The following is an 18,992-nucleotide window of genomic DNA, read 5'->3' on the forward strand; positions in this document are numbered from 1 at the left end:
ACACATTAAGTTATTAGGCTAGCAAGAGTATTTTTTGTTGAGTGTCAGGGAGCTAGAACATTCATCTTTCTAATAAGACCTGTTCTTCTGAAGATAAGAAAAAAAAAATCAAGAAGTTCAATGTCCCTGTGTAGACAAGCCCTTAGAGATGATCTAGACCAAAAACACAGGAACAGGGAATTATCAGGACAGACCTTTAGAGTTTTAAAGTTTATTAGAAATCTTGGCTAGCTCTTGCTTCTGCTCGGTTCTGGAGTTCTGCTCCAAGTAGATTTGCCTAGCATCCAGAGAAAAAGGTATTGGTCTAATAACAACAACGATAATTATAATAAAATCTGAAAATGAAGGAACTCCAACCAAAAAAACAATATGTCAGAAAAGTCTAAACTCTCAGCTGATCATGCTCAGAATAACTACAGTGAGCTTCACTGAAATTCAAGATTGGGGATTAGAAAAGGAAGGCACAATCTATGGAAACTGTTCTTTTATTGCAATACTTTGGTGGAGGACACACTACACAGACTGGGTTTGCCATTAAGATCTTCTCAATATCCCCTTTTTTTGCACCTTATCATTGCCAGATATTTGCCTTTTCTATTGCCATTACTGAGAGAGTGTCCTGCATTTAACATTAGGTATTACTGCTGCTGCAACTGTAATTTGCGGATAAAGAGGACTTTGATATTAATTGGGTTCCCTAAAGGCCCACAGTCACAGCCAGTACTGAAAGAAAAGGCATCAGGAGAGAGGGATCTATTGAAAACAGCCCCTGTAGCCCCTGGGGGCACTATGCAACATGGTAAAAAACAAAACAAATCCATAACTAACATTCATCTTCATAAAATGAAAGGAATGGAGAATGCAGATGTCTGGTACAAATTTAGAAAAACAGGAATGGGAGGGAACAATAATAAATACGGTGCTAATAGAAGCCATTCTAAAATCCCATTTTGTGTTAGGAAGTTTTTAGGGACTTTTTAAGAAGTGGGAAGAGAAGCATCTCAGGAGACTTCAAGATCCACTCCCTGGTGATAATACTGAGCACTAATTCACAGATCTCTAAATGCTTTACAATGGGGGAATAAGCATTATCATCTCCATTTTACAGACAGAGAAACTAAGGCACAGCACAGAAGTGCTTGTGCTAAGGCCAAACATCAGTTCAGTGATAGCATTTTAGGAATGGAAGCCAGGTCTCCTGACTTCCAGTCTGCTGCTCTGTTAAATGTACTATCCTGGTTCCCAAGGCCACCACAACAAAGATGTGATTGGCTGCCTGTTTAAGATACAAGAGTTGCAGGTATGGTAATTTCCTGCAATATTCTTGAAAAACCTTACTGAATTAAGTTTAAGTATCCTTGGAGTCTATTGTATTAAATGAATGATTTATGTATTAGTGTCAGCCAAGACTGTATGTAGGGGGGAGAGGCAATGTGAACTCTGGGAAGTATTATGAACTTCAAAGGACTGTATTGCATAATGTGCCAAACAAAAATGAACTTTTGAACAAAGCAGTGTCAAGTGGTTTGCCTGGGGAATCTCTAAGGGGAGGTGAATGCAAGTTCCCCATCTCCGTTTATTCAAAAGCCCAGCCTTTTGCAGCTATGCCCTGAGAAGGGGACCAATGTCTACTGATTACCTGTTCCCAGAGTCTCAAGTTCAAAGGCCCAGCTGCATAAAGGAAAGACTGAGCTATTCATGGGGGTGCTAATTCTCAGCTAGGGCTGGTATGAATTTGTAGCCACAGAAAAACCTCTTAGCAGAGTCTGAAGGACTGACTCCTACCAGAGCCCTTGTTGAAGTTGGGGTGATCTCTGGTAAGCTTATTAGCATATGTGTAGGTTATTTTTTGTTTTTAATGTTTTCTCTGTAATGCTTCCACCATCAGAATAAATGTGCTTGCTTAGGAAGAGCTGTGTAGCTGCAGGCAATTACAGCTGTTCATAGCTTTCTGAGACACAGCAAAGTGCAGACGCTGCCCTCTTTAGGCAGTCTGGCTTATTAGGAGTATCATAGTGTAGGCACGGAACTGTGCAGCCTGGAAAAATACCTGGTCAGGAGGGAGAGATGTGGGTTTCCACCCAAGAGAAATGACAGCTGAGGAGCTCGGAGCCTACAGTGGGCGCCCTTGAAAATCCACGGAGGGTGAATTCAGGTGCTGATGCCTAAAACTTATACAATATTATAGAGATATATAGAGATATACCTATCTCACAGAACTGGAAGGGACCCTGAAAGGTCATCGAGTCCAGTCCTCTGCCTTCACTAGCAGGACCAAGTACTGATTTTGCCCCAGATCCCTAAGTGGCCCCTTCAAGGATTGAACTCACAACCCTGGGTTTAGCAGGCCAAATGATGGGTGATGTCTGAGAGCAAAAATTCATCAGAATGAGGCTCTGAGGCTTATTTTTCTTTAAAAGGCAAAGGGTTAAGGAAGATGGAAAAGGTAGATTTGAGAAGCACAAATGTTAGAGACAGAGAATGCTGTCATGGGGTCAATGTGACTGGAGGTCTTTCAAGTGCTGAGACACCAGCATCCCTTGTTATAAAAAAACACCCCAGGGAAGATGCCTCTGTCATACAGGATGATCATGATATCCCAAGACAGATGTAAGAGGAGTGGATGACAAGGATGGGGATGGCACTTTTCTACCAGCAAATTTCTTTTCTGCAATTTGTTTATCTAATCTTCTCAGGTGAGGGATGAGCAGTTCCAGGAAGGGGTTATAATGGTTTAAAAAAGCATGTCTACTGTATTTTTGTGAATACTCAAGAAACTGAAAAACTATAAGGAGCATCTGCAAGATTTTGTTTCTTCAGGACAAAGAACTGTTGATGCACAAACAATCTAAACTCGTGTGTTCATTTATACAGGAATTGCCATAGTGGATCAGATCCAAGGTCCATCTAGTTCAGGATCATGTCTCTGACAGTGGCCACCACCAAATGCTTCAGAAGAACATAAGAATGGCCATACTGGGTCAGACCAATGGTCCATCTAGCCCAGTATCCTGTCTTCTGACGGTGGCCTGTGCCAGATGTTTCAGAGGGAATGAACTGAACAGGGCAATTATTGAGTGATCCATCCCCTGCTGTCCAGTCACAACTTATAGCTGTCAGAGGTTCAGGGACCCCGAGGGCATGGGATTGGGAGAAACCCTGCAGTAAGCAGAGGTGAGATAATCTGCCCTCTGAAGATCTCATTCTAATTCTAATAGTTAGATTGGTTTAAACTCTGAAGCATGTGGTTTTATCTCCATTCCAATGCTCTTTGTTAGCATTTAATACTTAGTCCGGCCTTGAGTGCAGGGGACTGGACTAGAAGACCTATCAAGGTCCCTTCCAGTCCTACGATTCAATTCTATGATTAACTAATGTAACTGGATATTCTTGTTATCCATACAAATGTCCAATTCCTCAGCCTTGCTAAATTCTTGGCCTCAAACTACATATCTACCCTAAAAGAATATATACCACTCACTAAATATGAAACATCTTCCTAAAGCAGGGGTCGGCAACCTCTGGCACGCAGCTTGCCAAGGTAAGCACCCTGGCGGGCCGGGCCAGTTTGTTTACCTGCCGCGTCTGCAGGTTCAGCCAATCACGGCTCCCACTGGCCGCGGTTTGCCGCTCCAGGCCAATGGGGGTGGTGGGAAGCCATGGCCAGCACATCCCTCGGCCTGCGCCGCTTCCCACAGCCTCCATTGGCGCGCGGTGAACTGCGGCCAGTGGGAGCCACGATCGGCTGAACCAGGTGCTTACCCTGGCGAGCAGCATGCCAGAGGTTGCCGACCCCTGTCCTAAACCCTTCATGACTGTGGTTCAGAACTCAAGTTATTACACAAGTGTTATGCTCTGAAACCTCAATTCCAGCTGGCATCCTTGATAGTAGCTTCAGCAGAGGTAGTGAGGTTCGAATAGGTTATGCAGACTCAACTGCCCTCATTCCTAGAAGTGGTCTCTTGCAGCAAAGGTTGTTGGTGTTATATAGAGAAACTTGCATTGCTGCTGCCACTGATTAACCTATTTGTGGAAGTAAGCAACTGGGTGCAGTGGATAGGACACTCAATGGGGTGTCAGGAGACTTGGGAGCTATTGCCAGCTTTGCCACTGACTTGCTAAGGAGTCCTGGACAAATCGCTGACTCTGCCTCTGTTTACCCATGTGCACTTTGAGATCTATGGCTGAGAAGTGCTATATAAGTGCTAATTATTCTATACCATGGAAACTTCATTCTCCAAGGTGTCAACTTGGCACCTTTCAGGAGCATACATATATGAAAAAAATAATTGTGTCTTATCTACAGAATGAATTATTAAAGAATGCCTTATTTGAACTGACAAGACAAGTTTATAATCTTACCAGCTCTTTTAATCCTCTTTCTCTCCTTCAGTTGATAGGGTTTGTGATCATGTGACAAAGGGATAGCATTTCCATCCTTATCACACAGGACTCCCCGTGAATCACCAACATTGGCCACTGTAAGTTCTTTATCGGACAGCAATGCAATCAAACAGGTTGTACCTGAAAAAGAAGGGGGAGAAAGAGGCAAGACAATGAAATAAACATCACCACTAGTTACACTGCAGTTTCCTCCGTTGTTATCTGTACTCAGCAGCCACAGGGAACAGCAGCAGCGCATGTATCTGACTGAAACATCTAGTACTTTGATGACAATCTATTGAATGGCATTGATCAAATGTGACAGTCCATTTTGTCTAACAATATTTTTAGTCTATCAGATTTTAACTCTGATGTGCTGGGGGAATGACCCTGTAATCCCAGCCTAGCATCTCTCATCTGGTTTGTCATTTAGACAGTATTAAAATGACTCTATATCATAAACCTGCTTGGAAACAGAAACTTCTTCCAGGATACAGCTTGTATCTCTCTCTCATGGGATGATGGGTAAAATCGCTGTTAAAAAATAAGGGGTCTGTTGCTCAGATTTGATAAAATTCACAGAGAGAAGTTGGGATAGGGGGAAATCAGTTCCCAGTCTAGGCTTGATAGCTCTCTTCTCTTGCTGGTCAAGGAAAGTAATAGAGAAAAGTTCTCTCGGCACAACAGCCTAGTAACAGCCTTACTGAATGGCAGCTACTACTTTAAAAAAAACACATTAATAAAATAAATCTGGTCTAAGTATAACCTTCTGTGTGCCTTTACAGAAAGAACAGCTGTCAAAATTGGGAGCTTATGTACATCTGGCCATGCCAACCCTCAGCATTAGATGTAAATAGGTTGTACATCCTCTGCAGGGAGCTATCAGGGTATAAGGTATGATTTAAGATAGTGGCAAGGGCGAACTTGAGGATATGTTGCACTGTATATTCGATGACAAGACAAGAGCAAAGTGGCTAAGGTCACTGTTAGCAAATAAGAGATTTGAAGGATATAGTATGTTGGTTGTTGTATCAAATAAATAAGGATACCCAGGTATTGTGGCTCATTTGTCCATTTAGTAGAAATGAAAATGAAAAAAGGCCAATTTTAATCAAGCTACTATTTCATGTTTTCCATTTTTCCAGTTTGGAATCTGATTAACTTGATTTTATGTATAAAGTTTTATATACACATTGTATCTTGTATTAGTTTGGGGAAGGCAAAAGCCAAATATAAAGTCAAATTGAAATCATTGTGTGACCTGGAGGTCCAGATGAGTTATCTATATGAAAATCTGAAGTTTTGTAACAAAAGGTAACTTCAAAATTGTCATTACATTAATGCTTATGGATTACACTTGCACGTGGACAAGATGGTGTAAATGCTCCAAAACACTTAAGAGTCACAGAAATAAAACAAGAATTTGAGTTTATAAAAAGAGCCTGCAAAATAAATAAAAATGAACAACAGTCTGCAGTCATGAACCCCACAACCTAGCTGTGAGCTAGATAAATATTATAATCCATTTTTGAACTGTTGCACTTCCAGTTTGGTTTGCACTATTTATTTAAAGGTTTGCTTTTTGTTACTTAGTCAGATTGTTTTGGTAAATGTATTTTCAAACAAAAAGCAACTGTTAGTTATCCATCAGTTCAATTCAAACCTTATTTCTGGGCTTTGTTACTGTTTCATAATAAAAACTGTTTATAATTCATTTTAGTCCATTATGATTCATCACTGCATGTAATATAAAATCCTTTAAATACAGCTAAAATAATTCATACAGTTTTACAAAAATATATAATGTCCCACTTCCACCACCCATAAGCAATACTGCACTGCTCACAATCTACCCCCATCTTTCTCTCCACAGATTAGCATGTTCAAGATAGAGACTCAAAATGCGAACAATAGGCATCCCAGACAATATTCCGCAGGGTGTGAGCGTTCTCTATGGGGCACCCTGCTGGCTGCTCAAACCACCAAGTCTCTGTGCCCTACGCTCCCACCCATCGTTAAGGCTTTCTCCTTTAGTCTCATGCAGCTATAATGGTCGGGATGTTTTTTTCTGTTGCTTCCAAATGATTGCATAAGCAGCACCATCTGCCTTTCAAACAGCCAAAAGAACACTCAACCTCCATTCTGCAGCTACACAGGTGATAGTTAAAATGTTCCTTCCTTCTGTCCAAGCAGCCTGTGAATCACTTCATTAATCAGGGCACCAGAGGATAAGTGGGGTCTCCAGAGAACTGGACCATCCTCCACACCATTAATGTCCTCAGTGGGCACTGGCCTAGAAACGGTTCTGAATGCTATGTAGCTGAGTCAGGAACTGGTCCTTTAGTTCCAACAGCTTGGTGTCCTCGTCCTGCTGCAACAGCTTTGTAGTGTTCTCCTGCTGCTGCTGTTGAATATTCCCCTGCACCCAGCACCATCTGTTCAGTGGTGCAGCGGGCAAGGTCTAGTGCCAAATGTGTTCAGTTTTGAATGCTGTAATACAGTGAAGGAACCACTGCATTTTCACGCTAGTCACCATGACAGTGCAGTGCATTTCTGGGTACATGCTGGCACACAGCAATTCAAAAATGGTGCTAGCTTACACAAAAGGAAGCATGGGGTGGAAACAGCAGAAACATATATATTTTGAACCTACCTGGCTTCCCCTTTGCATCCCACAATTCACAGCAAAAAAATCTCATGATGCACTCTGTTCAGTCGCAAAGCAAAGGACCACAGGATACCCCTGACAATGTAACTCCTTCTCAATTCACAGCAAACGGCCATCGTGTGTTCACACAATGCAAACTGAAAACGGAACAGGTGCCTCACCTGCATGTTATTGGTGCAACTTACCATTAACCCCCCCATAGCGGGGTGGACATCCACTCCTGCCTGGCAGGGCTTGAAAGCAGCCCTGCAGCCCTCTAAAAGCTGGGCTGATTGGGGAAGTGGCTGCAGCTGGGCCACGCCCCAATCAGTAGGGTTACCATATCTCATAAATAAAAAAAGAGGACCCTCCATGGGCCATGGCCCCGCCCATTTCCCCACCCCTAGCCCCGCCCCAACTCCGCCCCTTCCCCCACCCTAACTCCGCCCCCTCCTCCCTCCCAGCCAGGGGGAAAGGGCTGCCCCAGTGCTACCAGCATCACGGTTTCCCGGGCAGCCCCCAGACCCTGCGCCCCCAGCCGGCACTTCCCCAGCGCAGCTGGTGCCCGGGAGGGGAAGCGCCCAGCCGGGGGCGCAGGGTCTGGAGGCTGCCCAGCAAACCGTGAAGCCGGTAGCGCTCGGGCTTTGGGCAGCCCCCATGCCTCCGGACCCCGTGCCCCCGGCCGGGCACTTCCCCTCCGGGGCTCCGGCGGCTCTGCGTAACTTACACTGTATAAGTTACACAGAGCCGAAGAGGAGCAGAGCCCCCGCAGCTGGAGGCTCTGCTCCTCTTAGGCTCTGTTTAAGAGCCGGGCTGCTCCAGCGCTACCGGCTTTGGGCAGCCCCCGTGCCTCCGGACCCTGCGCCGCCGGAGCCCGGGAGGGGAAGTGCCCGGCTGGGGGCGCAGGGTCCGGAGGCAAGGGGGCTGCCCGAAGCCGGTAGCTCTCGGGCAGCCCGGTTCTTAAACAGAGCCTCCAGCGGCTGGGGCTCTGTGTAACTGACACTGTGTCAGTTACACAGAGCCCCGGGGGCTGGAGGCTTTTCTCCTCTTTGGCTCTGTGTAACTGACACTGGGTCAGTTACACAGAGCCCCGGGGGCTGGAGGCTCCAGCCGCCCCTGCTCTGTTTAAGAGCTGGGCTGCCCAAGCGCTACCGGCTTCGGGCAGCCCCGTGCCTCCAGACCCTGCGCCCCCAGCCGGGCACTTCCCCTCCCGGGCTCCGGCGGCGCAGGGTCCGGAGGCACGGGGCTGCCCGAAGCCGGTAGCGCTCGGGCAGCCCGGCTCTTAAATAGAGACGCGGGGACTGGAGCCTCCAGCCGCCGGGGCTGTGTGTAACTGACACAGTGTCAGTTACACAGAGCCGGGCTGCCCGAGAGCTACCGGCTTCGGGCAGCCCCGTGCCTGGAGACCCTGCGCCGCTGGAGCCCGGGAGGGGAAGTGCCCGGCTGGGGGCGCAGGGTCTCCAGGCACGGGGCTGCCTGAAGCCGGTAGCGCTCGGGCAGCCCGGCTCTTAAACAGAGCCTCCAGCGGCTGGGGCTCTGTGTAACTGACACTGTGTCAGTTACACACAGCCCCGGCGGCTGGAGGCTCCAGTCCCCGCGGCTCTATTTAAGAGCCGGGCTGCCGGAGCGCTACCGGCTTCGGGCAGCCCCGTGCCTCCAGACCCTGCGCCCCCAGCCGGGCACTTCCCCTCCCGGGCTCCAGCGGCGCAGGGTCTCCAGGCACGGGGCTGCCCGAAGCCGGTAGCGTTCAGGCAGCCGGGCTCTTAAACAGAGCCGCCATTTTCCCGGACATGTTCCGCTTTTTGGCAATTCCCCCCGGACGGGGGTTTGACTGCCGAAAAGCCGGACATGTCCGGGAAAAAGAGGACGTATGGTAACCCTACCAATCAGGCCACAGCTGGCCTGTATAAAAAGGCTGGGAGCCAGGAGCACAGAGAGTCTCTCTCTGCCTTCAGAAGGAGAAGGGCCTGGCTGCAGTGAGCTAGGCACAGGGTACCTGAGTGGAGTAGGGCTGGAGAAAGACTGAGGATCTCCAGCCTGGAAAGCCCCAGACTGCGGCCTAGCAGAAGGCCAAGGGGTACTGGGGATTGCAGAGGGCAGCCCAGGGCTAGGTCAAGGCAGCAGGTCCAAACCCAACCTTGCTGATGATGAGTGGCCTATACTGCAGTCTGCCCCAGGGAGCGGGGGCTAGTTGGTGACTGGCAGTGGCCTTATCCTGAGGTGAGGTAGGGATAGTGGGTGGGGGTTCCCCTAGTACTGAGGGGTGTACTGCCGGGGGCAGCACCCCAGATAAAAGGGCACTGGGGTCTGGGAGGGACATGGGGCGAGAGGACAGGTGGACCACTAGCCTGCAGAGGGCGCTCTGATGACTGGATTGAGCTGATTCCCCAGATGACCAGCAGGAGGCGCTGCAGGGGTGAGTCCGCTCCTCTACACCCCCTGCATATGAACATACTTTAATTTTCATGCTGTCATTGAAAACAAAGAACCAGGAATCATTAGAAATAAATAATATAGGAATGTTATTGTGGGGTATCAGAGGGAACAATGATGGTAAACATTTTGGAGGTGTATCAGTTGTTTGTTCCTGCATTTCTGTCCCTTCTCCCTAAATTTCTTAGTCTCTTGAAATTGGAGGTCAGAAAAAAAACCCAAACTGATATCTTGTAAGTCATCCTAACTACAAAACATACTTGTGTGTGACAATTGTTGATAATCCCTTCCCTACTTTCCTTTCTGCACTATTTCAGTATAGCTGGCAAGTATATATGCCTCTCTTCTAGACACCTATTGTGTTTTCATCTCTGGACAATACACTGCTACCTTGATATAATGTGACCCGATATAACACTAATTTGGATGTAAAGCAGTGTTGGGGGGGGGGGGGGCGGGCTGCACACTCTGGATCAAAGCAAGTTCGATATAACGCGGTTTCACCTATAACACGGTAAGATTTTTTTTTGGCTCCCGAAGACAGCGTTGTATCAAGGTAGAGGTGTATGACAAATACTCATGTATTAGCAAGTTCTGTTTCAGGCAAGATATATTTTAAAGAATACTTCCAGACAAACTGCTCTGTGTAAAGAGAATATCCTTGAATTACTGAATAGTATTTACCTATTTCAGATGCCTATGATATTTATAAACACATCAGAAGACTGGATTATTTTTTAGTACAATGATTTATCAATATAAATAAATTACTCCATCAAACACTTAACAATAAAAAAATAGCAGTTAAACATTAAAACATCACTAAACAAACCAGCTCTTCTGAGAGAGAAAGAGAAAAGCATGTTCTTGGGGTTGCTTTAATTCTTGATGAAGGGCCCTATTGTACTGTAAATCAGCAAGCAAAATATCCAATGGACATGGCAGCAAAAGCTGTGATACTTCAAGCCTTCCACAATTTGTGCTTCATAAATTGCTGGAGAGAGTGATTATATGGCTAGAACACCTAGCAAAACAAATGCCAACAATGTAAATTGCCGGTAGGGAACCCAGAGATGCAACAAAGAAATACAGGAAGGCATGGCTATACACCATCATCAGGCCCAGAGTTCTTAATATTCCTCATCCACTCTTACAGGTGATAATGGTCAACACTGATGTGTCATCCCAGTACCATCTTTTTAAAAATTTAAATGTTATTCATTTCCAATATTTGATACAGAGCACACAACCTGCACAAAACTAAAACCAACAAAGAAAACACCTTCTGTTTTTTCTTCTTTTCCATCACTGCAATATATTGATGGTCGTATACATTTGAACTCTAGCTTTTTAAAAATATTGCCCTGCTTTAGGGGACTTTAGACTTGCTATCACAATGTAATGAATATTTTAAAGGAGCAAACAAGCCTTTTTTAATGTTCATTTACATACTTCCATAGAAAGTTCCTGACATTTAGCTGAGACTACGGAGTACTGCTGAAATTAATTTAGTTTCACATCAACACAACCCATACTCCAGTATCATTTAACAGTAAATAAAATTAAATTCCAGGTTGCTTTCTTTTCTTTTTAACCTAGGTCAAAAAAGTACAAGGTGAATTTTCACCTGTTAGCTAACTTATATCTGATTATTCTTAAGAGTGAGGTTTTTACCATCTCACATAATAGAAACTAACAAGGAAAAATAGCATTAGCTCGGAAAAGACAGGGATGGGCGGTATCCAAAATCTTTAATAACTTTTCTGACATGTATTTATTTATCTACATTAGAAGGAGTATGATGCATAAAGGGATCTGGATAAAAATGGACCTCAGAAAACACAAACCACGTCTACAGCACGTATATGCCCATCCTTATGTGGATCACAGGAAAATAGATAAACCAAACCCTCACAGAAATGGGGTAGGCAAAACAGGAGGGCTGCACATAGGAGAAGCACACCTGCAATTATGGAATTTGCCTGTAGCTTCTAGGACTATTTAAGGTAGATAGCTAATGATGCAGAACCACTATGCAGCCAAAAGGAGGAGGTGGAGGGGAACAGCTACTCTACATAGCATGTTCCATGGAGAAACCACAACTTAGAACATAAAGACCATATGTTACTGCTGCACTGACAAGCAGTCATATGCGGCCAGTTAGTAGCGGGGAAGCTGCTTGTTGTGAGCAGGGGCAACAGGATGATCTAGCCATGCTGCCAGTGCCAGGGAGGGGACCATGGGAGCTGCATGAGCTAGTCGGTGGGATATATAAGATGGAGTTCTGCAAGAAGTTCCTGATGGCATGTCCTACAGATGTTGGTCTAGTGGGAATTTGACATCATAGATTTAGCAATGCTAGCAAGCCTGCTTCCCCAAGGAATCATCATGGCTTCTCAGGAGTACAGGGAGTGCTTTCAAAGCAGGATCTCCCCACCTGAATCCTTTTAAACAAAAGATTTTAAACCAAAGATTCAGAGAATTCATCAAACTAGAAGTCCTATACATCCAACTATTAGCAGTGACTTCAGGCCTCTGTGCCTGGACTCCTGCAGAGATGAATTAGGATTTGAGCCTATGTTCTGGGGGTCTTAAATCTAAATCCTTATAATGTCAGTGACTTGCTGCGTGGTTGTCCACATCAGGAATTGCAGTGTTTCAGTGTTTGTAATCCCTGTGTTCATACTTGATGATGTCATGACTGGTATAAGTACAATATTCTGTTTAGATGCTCTGTGTTGGTTCTCAAGGATGACTTAAAATAAGGGTCTGTTCTGCACAGCTTCAACCTGGAAATATTTTTCACTATACAGTTGGTTATATAATTTTTTTGCAGCTGACTGAAAGGTTATAAAACTGAGTGGGAACAGCTTCCAGTTTGTTGCTAAGAAAAAAATGTTAATTTTAGTATGATGAGATGCACAGTCAGGAAAGTAACTGAAGTACTTTCCTCATGGATTGTATTTTCTAAATGGACAACCTACCTAATCCTCAATTACTGAGGAACAATCTCCACTCATTGTTATATTTTGCTTTCCACAACCAAATCTCTGTACAACTTTTCATGAGTGATGTACCTCAGTATTCGGATTCTAATATCTAAACTGTATTGTTAAATCTATTCACCTAAATTTGGTTATTGCTGATTAAGTATTCTATGTATCATATGACTTTAAAAACAAACTTTGTATTTGTGGATAACCTAAGCACTATACCCAGATGTACAGACACTCTTTTCTCAAACCATGTACTATATAATTTTTTTTAACATTGGCTTTAATAAAATTTGAGGGTTCACCTAATTACACTCTGTGTGTGTGTGTGTGTTTGTGTGTGTACATATATATGCGCCTCTCTTATGCAAAGACCTAAGGAGCCAACAAAAATCAGTTGCCTGGCAGAAACATTCTTTAACTAAAAGTCAAACAAAATTGTACTGAAGTCACTGAGTTTATTTAAAATGGACACATTAAAAGGGCCAGTCATAATCGATGGGATTGAGCACCATGCAACCTGTATTCTATTACTAACTCTGCCACATGCTCACTGCATAGCTTCAACTTCTCTGATCTTATCTGTACCAGGTATGAAAAATTTCCCACAAGTGCAGCTGCATTGGTGGTAGCACTAAAACAGACAAGGCACCAGTGGCTACTAGTGTTACTGTGTTGTATTGATCTAAGCAGATTTAGAGGATTCTGTGATTTCAACACCTTCTGAGAGCACTGTCTGTACTAGCATTCCCATCATTACTTGCCACCCATGGAGATACAACAGTGGGAATTTTTTATAAAAGCCTAGTATGTATACAATCTTAAGATTCATTTACCTCTATTTGTAAATTAGGGATGATGATCCTTACTCATATTTGAAGTTATGAGATCTATGGATAAGTGTTCCTGTTAAATATTTATTTATTATTATTTTATTACTGCTTATGATAACAGGGATTTGCCAGCTGGAGCTAGCCCTTACTATAGGATAAGATTGCTACCTTTCAGGACCCTGGGTAGCAAGCCTGTTAGTCTGCAGTTCAAAATGAAGGATGCAAACTACTTTGGCACAGTGCAGTTGTTCATTCAAACTAAAAAACAACATACAGCAACTTTGAGATCACTGAATTCTCTGCCTGAACAACAGTATCCGTTTTTCAACTGCACAAAGCTCCTTCTGAATAAGAAAATTAAGGCAAGAGACTACACCCTCATTTACTTCTGACACAGAGGTACAAGTAGTAAGTAAAGTGCTGTCAGACTGCAGGGATCTATAGAGTCCTGAAATCTGCTGACTGTCTTTTTGGATATGCTCCTAAGACCTAACAAAACAGATTTGTTTACATTTTTAAAAGCTTTTGTTTTCAAGCCAAATATGGTGGAGCAAAGGTAAAGGTCAAATAACCTGTTTGAATTGAAAATAAAGCTGAAAAGGACTCATTGCATCTCAGGAGTGAAATACAAAATGGCAACCAGATGTAATAGGACTCAAACAGTACAACAGCTGGTATTATCTGTACATTTGCCACACTTTTACAATTATTTTTACTTTCAGAGTTTCTAGAGTAACTCTAGAAAGATATAGCAATTGAAAGGTGAGTGGATAGCATAAAACCTCAGTTTTTAACCTTAGTTGCCTTCTTAGTTTGACATTTGCAACAGACTCCATTGTCTCTCATGTGAACAAATTTATCTTGATGCTCAGCAAATAACCTTCCCCTTTTCTAGTGATGCTAACAGAACATATTTTTTCCCCATCGACTATGTAAATAAGGTAAAAATGAATACCATCAGGTGTACAGAAACCTGAAGACTATATAGGTAAGAAAAATATTACAGACAACACTCTGGAGATCAAGATATTTACAAAGAAAAGTATTTCATAAATGTAATTTTTGTTTAGCATTTGTAATTATGGATGTAACTATGAATATAGCCTTACGGTATATATGTGCTATGTAAGCGTGAGAGAAAAGAACTGAAGACAGGATATAATTTCCAATTTGATTTATGAAAGTTCAGTAGTTTCAATCTTTACCACACTGCCTGAATGATGGCTGAGTTAGCACTGAATCCCTGACCTCACCATACACCCTGCCATTGCATGAGAAAGCAAACTTATTTTACTGTTTGCCTTTCCATCTATTTTATTTCATTCGTTTAACCTTGTATGGAGGTAGAAAACATTGTGCTCATCAGTTGCATCCAGATTTAATGCAACTGCACAGTGGAAAATTCCCAACATAAAGGGTCTGGAATTGAGAACATGTTGTATTAGTCCCTAGTTACAACCAGCTGAATAATACCCTGCTGAGCAGTTTAAAAAGAAATCCTCAGGAAATTGAAACCCTGTAGTATACCGGCTGCATAGACAATTTTTTTTTTTTAATGGAATAAGATTTCTACAATTAGAATTTAGAGTTAAAAAGTGTAAATGGTAAAAGTCAAGGATGCACTGACTCTGCTGGGTTTTACATAATTATTTTGTCTAAAGAAGAGAAATTCATCAGAAAATAAGAGAAACCTGGTTTAAAAGTAATTACATACTACAGGCAAGATCCAGCTCCCTTTACAGTCCATTGAAGGATTCCCATTTACTTCCTTGGGAGTCGGATATGACTCTATATGGGTGTACAAAGTGGGTCAAGGTATTTGCAACTGGATACAGTGCTTTCCAACTTCATTAGGTCATTGGTTCAGTCTCACTCTGATGAATAGTCATTGCCAGCTGAAGGCTGTTCAGTGGGCTATGAAAAATGAGTTGGTGTTGTAAGTCCAGTATCTATTGGACAAATATCCACACAGTTAAATAAATAAAATCAACCACCAGTCACAACTGGCACAGTGATTAGCGGTCTCAGCAGAAAGGCTAAGGTTTGACTGATTCTGTAAACTTCCTCTCAGGACTAAGTTCAGCTTTAGGCATTGTATTTTAGGGGAGAAATGCAAAGAATTGTGCACCAGTGACCTTTCTTGGGAACAAAGTCCTTTTTTTTAAACCGCAGAAGTTATACACCCCTGTTATACTTTTCTTTGCACTGCCACTGCCGGGGTTCTAGGACTTATATGGCTAAAAAAGAGGACTTTATTCACAATGTATGTCCATGTAGCTTTTTTCATGGACACTATATTCACCTTATAAAGAAAAATACTGACAAACTAAGACCTTATTTTGTGGTTATGGTACCTAATGTTCCATACATTACTATAATCAAAGAAATATTACTGGTCTTAATTTCTAAACAGTTTGCTTTATATTCCCTTTATTGATGCTCTGAACAGTCCTTTTAATTTCCAAATCTGCTGAGGAGCAGCAGCAGCATCCGCCATTGTTTCATCAAGGTGAAAAAAATTAACAAAAAAAAGAGAGAAAATGCAATTGGGCCACATTGGGGGGGGGAGAGAATAAAGCTGGATAAGATTGACACAGATAAATATGGAGAAGAGCTCAGAGTGAATCTAAAAATAGTTGAAGGTGCCCCCTCTTGTTGACAGGATTTCACGTTTGGATATATTCACTGAAGGATGTTATGGGGGGAGCTAAGAGATGATGTAGCTGATGCATGCAGAAAGGGACAAAGTGGAGGTCTGGGACCAACATCTATGCACAAGTAATTCCAAAGGCTGAATTCAAAAGGAGCAGCAAAGGACTGGAACTTAGTGAATAACAATGTGGACAAGGTGAACACTCATTGACAATCACACAACAGGAAAGATTAAATAAGTAGATGTAAAATGAGGACTAAGTTCTTTGGGATAGGGACTATCTTTGTTTTGTGCTAGGTGCTGTACAAACACAGAAGTTATGGACCAGGACCCTAAGGCACTACAATAACACAAATAATAACAACCGCCACCAAGACTACAGCAACTGTGTAAGGCTGTCCAGACAGCTTTAAATATCAGCTCTCCATTTGATCTGCAGCCCTGGATCAACTTTCTCACTCCCCAAAAGAGCTATTCACTTTACTTGATCTTCACCAAATGCTGCTGTCTCTCAGATCAAGCTGTTGCTGCACTTCTCCTCTCTGACCATAACCACCTTGTTAGAGAGACATTGTGGGTGAGGTAATATCTTTTATTGGATCAACTTCTGTAGGTGAGAAAGCAAGCTTTTGAGCTTACACAGAGCTCTTCTTCTGGCCACAAGTAAAGAAGCCCTCTGTGTAGCTTGAAAGCTTGTCTCTTTTACTAATGGAAATTGGCCCAATAAAAGATATTACCTCATCCACCTTGTCTCTAATATCCTGGAACAAACATGGCTACAACAACACTGCATACATAACCACCTAGTCTCTTTCAGCATTACCCATCACCCCCAACTTACCTTCTCATTTTACACTTCCATGACTTCCAGTCTGTCAGCATAGATGACCTCTCATTTGCTCTCAGCATTGTCCTCCCTGTGCTCTCTTCTTTCTTCCACTGATATGGTTGTTGATTTTCTCCAGGTGTCATTCTCCTCCACCACCGACTCTTTTGCCTCCCTCTCATCCCTTCCACCAAACACCAGCCTTGCTAATCCCCAATATTCACCTCCCCTGCTCCTGCCCCTCACTCTGCGGAGTGTCTCTGGTGGAAAGCCCTTGACAGTCTCCAACTTAATTGAATCCCACCTGCCTTTTCGCCACCTTTGACTCACCCCTGAAGCCCTCCCGATCTTCTGCCTCGACTTCTCTTTGTGCACAGGATCTTGCTGATCTTTCAAGAGAAAAATTAACAAAATATCACATGACCATTCCATTCTCATCAAGTTGCCTTTCCTCTTCTACAACCGTCTCCTCCTTCCCTGTCACAGATGTTTCTTGTCTGCTCTCCTGTTCTAATGCCTCCACTTGAGTCAGTGACCCCATCCCAACCCATCTCCTCCCTTATTCTTCTCAATCTCTCACTCTCCAGTGGCTCTTTCCCTTCACAATAGAAACATTTTTTAGTCTTCTCCATCTTAAAAAACCCACCCTTGACCCCACTTTCCTCTCCAACTACTGCCCCATCTCCCTTTCATCTCTAAGCTTATTGACTGCACAGTCTATAATTATTATAATGATTATAATCACTCTGGAGTTCCCCTCCGCCAATTCCATCCTAGACCCAATCTAGCTTCCACCCCTTGCACTCAACTGAGCAGCTCTGGCAAAGTCTTTACACAACCTCTTCATAAATAAAGCTCAGAACCAGTACTTCATCCTCATTCTCCTTGACCTGTCAGCCGTATTCGACACCATCAACCATACTCTTCTTCTTGAAATCTTGTCCTCCTTGACTTCTGTGACTCTGTTTTCTTCTGATTCTACCGTATGTCTATAATCACTCCTTTGATGCATCTTTCAGAGGATCCTCCTCATTCCCCCTCCAAATTTTTTGTGGTGATTCCATGGGGCTCTGTCCTTGGCCATCTTCTCTTCTTCCTCCATATCTTAACTCAGGTAATCTCATCCACAAACAAATTCAACTATTTTTATATTGACAACACATAAATCTGCATCTCTTCTCCAGACCCATCTCCATCTGCCCAAACTAAAGTCTTGGCCCATCTGACATCTCCTCATGTCTAGCTGCCAGCACAATCTCAACATGGCTAAAACAGAGCTCTTGGTCTTTCCTCCCTGTCATAACTATAAAGGGAAGGGTAATAGCTGTCCTGTGTACAGTACTATAAATCCCTCCTGGCCAGAGACTCCAAAATCCTTTTCCCTGTAAAGGGTTAAGAAGCTCAGGTAACCTGGCTGGCATCTGACCTAAAGGACCAATAAGGGGACAAGATACTTTCAAATCTTGGGGGGGGAAGGCTTTTGTTTGTGTTCTTTGTTTTGGGACGGTGTTCGTTCTCGGGGACTGAGAGGGACCAGACATCAATCCAGGTTCTCCACATCTTTCTAAACAAGCCTCTCCTATTTCAAACTTGTAAGTAAATAGCCAGGCAAGGCGTGTTAGTTTTCCTTTGTTTTTCTCAACTTGTAAATGTACCTTTTACTAGAGTGTTTCTCTTTGTTTGCTGTACTTTGAACCTGAGACTAGAGGGGAGTCCTCTGAGCTCTTTAAGTTTGATTACCCTGTAAGGTTGATTTCCATACTGATTTTACAGAGATGATTTTTACCTTTTTTCTTTAATTAAAAACCTTCTTTTTAAGAACCTGATTGATTTTTTCCTTGTTTTAGATCCAAAGGGGTTTTGGATCTTCATTCACCAGGAGTTGGTGGGAGGAAGGAGGGGAATGGTTAATTTCCCCTTGTTTTAAATCCAAGGGGTTGGATTTGTTTTCACCAGGGATTTGGTGAAGGTTTTTCAAGGTTTCCCAGGGAGGGAATCCATTGAAAATGGTGGCAGCCGAACCAGAGCTAAGCTGGTAATTAAGCTTAGAAGTTTTTATGCAGGCCCCTACATTTGTACCCTAAAGTTCAAAGTGGGGATCTCAGTCCTGACATGGTGAATAGCGGTGGGATCATTTTAAACCCAAAAGCCAGTGATTTTTTTTTTCCTTCTAGCTGCTTGGAAAGCCGAGCTGGAAGTAGATAGATGCATATCTTATCTCTCC

At 43.3% G+C, this 18,992-nt stretch overlaps 2 protein-coding genes across 2 annotated transcripts in view; one reads left to right on the forward strand and one right to left on the reverse strand.

Moving 5' to 3' along the window:
* Positions 1-4,480, forward strand: part of B3GALNT1 (beta-1,3-N-acetylgalactosaminyltransferase 1 (globoside blood group)) — a 36,389-nt gene extending 31,909 nt beyond the window's left edge. Inside the window, exon 6 of the transcript XR_008446156.1 lies at positions 4,394-4,480. The gene's annotated coding sequence lies outside the window, so the exon portion shown is untranslated. The remainder of the gene's footprint in view (positions 1-4,393) is intronic.
* The window catches only part of PPM1L (protein phosphatase, Mg2+/Mn2+ dependent 1L), a 196,869-nt gene that overhangs the window by 8,074 nt on the left and 169,803 nt on the right, over positions 1-18,992 (reverse strand). Inside the window, exon 3 of the mRNA XM_054039405.1 lies at positions 4,363-4,524. Coding sequence (XP_053895380.1) covers positions 4,363-4,524 — 162 coding nt within the window. The remainder of the gene's footprint in view (positions 1-4,362; positions 4,525-18,992) is intronic.

Source organism: Malaclemys terrapin, chromosome 9, assembly GCF_027887155.1.
Source record: "Malaclemys terrapin pileata isolate rMalTer1 chromosome 9, rMalTer1.hap1, whole genome shotgun sequence".
Lineage (NCBI taxonomy): Eukaryota > Metazoa > Chordata > Testudines > Emydidae > Malaclemys > Malaclemys terrapin.